At 45.2% G+C, this 1,907-nt stretch overlaps 1 protein-coding gene across 1 annotated transcript in view; it reads left to right on the top strand.

Moving 5' to 3' along the window:
* Ccdc158 (coiled-coil domain containing 158) overlaps positions 1-1,907 on the top strand; it is a 66,308-nt gene that overhangs the window by 58,068 nt on the left and 6,333 nt on the right. The window contains 1 exon segment of the mRNA XM_021162407.1: positions 1,599-1,757. Within this exon segment, the coding sequence (XP_021018066.1) occupies positions 1,599-1,757 (159 nt within the window).

Raw genomic sequence — 1,907 nt, 5'->3', positions numbered from 1 at the left:
TGGGGGGCGCTATGGGGGACTTTTGGGATAGCATTGGAAATGTAATTGAGGAAAATATGTAATAAAAAATATTAAAAATTAAAAAAAAAGATTTATTTAATGTATGTGAGTACACTGTTGCTCTCTTCAGACACACCAGAAGAGGGCATCAGATCCCATTACAGATCGTTGTGAGCCACCATGTGATTGCTGAGAATTGAACTCAGGACCTCTGGAAGAGCAGTCTTAACCTCTGAGCCATCTCTGCAGCCCCTCTTGGTTTTCTACCATGTCATCTTTTCTTTGTACACCCCCGGTTAGGTTTTATTATATGATACTGGATTCAGACTTAGATCGAGACTACCTTCTTCTAGACAAAATTCACTTTTTGTTTGTTTGTTTTTGTAGACAGCTAAGAGATTTGACAATTCCAAATCAGTTTGATAAAACCGTCAGTGGCTCTGATTTGAAGTGAGACCTCTGGATATCACGATTCTGTACATTCTCATTCCTAAGGCAGGATTCACCAGAGGAGCAAGCCATGAAATGCTTATATAACTATAGACTGATGTACATGATCAGAGGCGGGGGTCCTACAAAGGCCATCTGCAAGTTAGTAACAGGGAAGAACAGCTGCTTAGCCTAAGAATTTTGAAGGTTCAGCAAGAGAGGCAATGTTTCACCCCAGTGTGGGGCTGAGGCCTGGAGACTTGCTAGAGTCTACACTCAAGGGTGAAGAATCTGGGCCCTGGTGTCTCCAGGTGATGGCAGTATCCAAACCAAACCCACCCATGCAGAACTAAGCTAGTACCCATGGGCCAGTTTTCTGTACCACTGTGTGTTCCAGCGGGACTTTGCCCCTGGCCAGTCCTACCCATGTATAAGGGAGACTTGCCTCGTCCAGTTTGTTGATGTCAATGCCACTTGTCTCAGAAACTCCCTCCCACACAAACAACTCAGAAATGGACTCTACCAGTTTTCTAGCTGTCTCTCAATCTAGTTAACTAAGATTAACTCTTGCGCGCACCCTGACTTGCCAGCAAGAACGACGCTGCAACAGGATCCTTCTGCACACACACGTTTATTGGGAGAGCTTGATTGTAGAGGCGAAGAGACCCCAAGCCCAGAACTGGTGCTGCTTATATAGGCCTAGGAGAAGCGTGTCTCACACCCGGATTGGTTGTGCTTGGGTTATGCTTATCACCTCATTTGCATGCCTACATCTGATTGGTTAACTTGTCTCTCATCTGATTGGTTAACTTGTCTCTCATCTGATTGGTTAACTTGTCTCTCATCTGATTGGTTAATTTTGGTTAATTCTCAAAACCTCATCTTGGCAAAAGAACTTTACTGCCTATGTATGTGTGGTGGCCAGCGGAAGCCAGCGCCACCCTGCAACGGCACATGTGGCTTCCCACAATTAACCTATCATATGAGGTACAACCCTTTTTAGGTCATAACTGTTTAAAGTTCTAACCAGAAACTTTAGGTATTTTCCTCCCAACCCTGTCATTGGCGGGGGGGGGGGGGGTTGGGGGGGGGGGGGGGGGGGTTCTTTATTAAGTGCAGTGCACTGTTTTTAACTATTTTTTTTTACCTTTGTCCTTATGCAATTTTAGCAAGTCCATCTGCGAAAATGTCAGCTTCTCGTTCATTCAGTTCTTCTCCTAAGAAGTCTCCAGTGCACTCCCTCCTGACTAGCTCAGCTGAGGAGTCAGTGAACTCCACACCACAGTATCGCTCTACCAAGCCTATTCACTCACCCACCTCTGCAAAAGGTAAGAAGGATCTGGTATTGCCGATGGGGTTGGCTGATTTCTTTCTTTCTTTTTTTTTATTAGGTATTTATTTCATTTACATTTCCAATGCTATCCCAAAAGTTCCCCACCTGCTCCCCCACCCACCCACTCCCACTTCTTGGCCCTGGC

The sequence above is a fragment of the Mus caroli genome, chromosome 5 (assembly GCF_900094665.2).
Source record: "Mus caroli chromosome 5, CAROLI_EIJ_v1.1, whole genome shotgun sequence".
In the NCBI taxonomy this organism is placed as follows: domain Eukaryota; kingdom Metazoa; phylum Chordata; class Mammalia; order Rodentia; family Muridae; genus Mus; species Mus caroli.
Note: the sequence above shows the minus strand (reverse complement) of the source record. Positions and strands in the feature narration are given on the sequence as shown.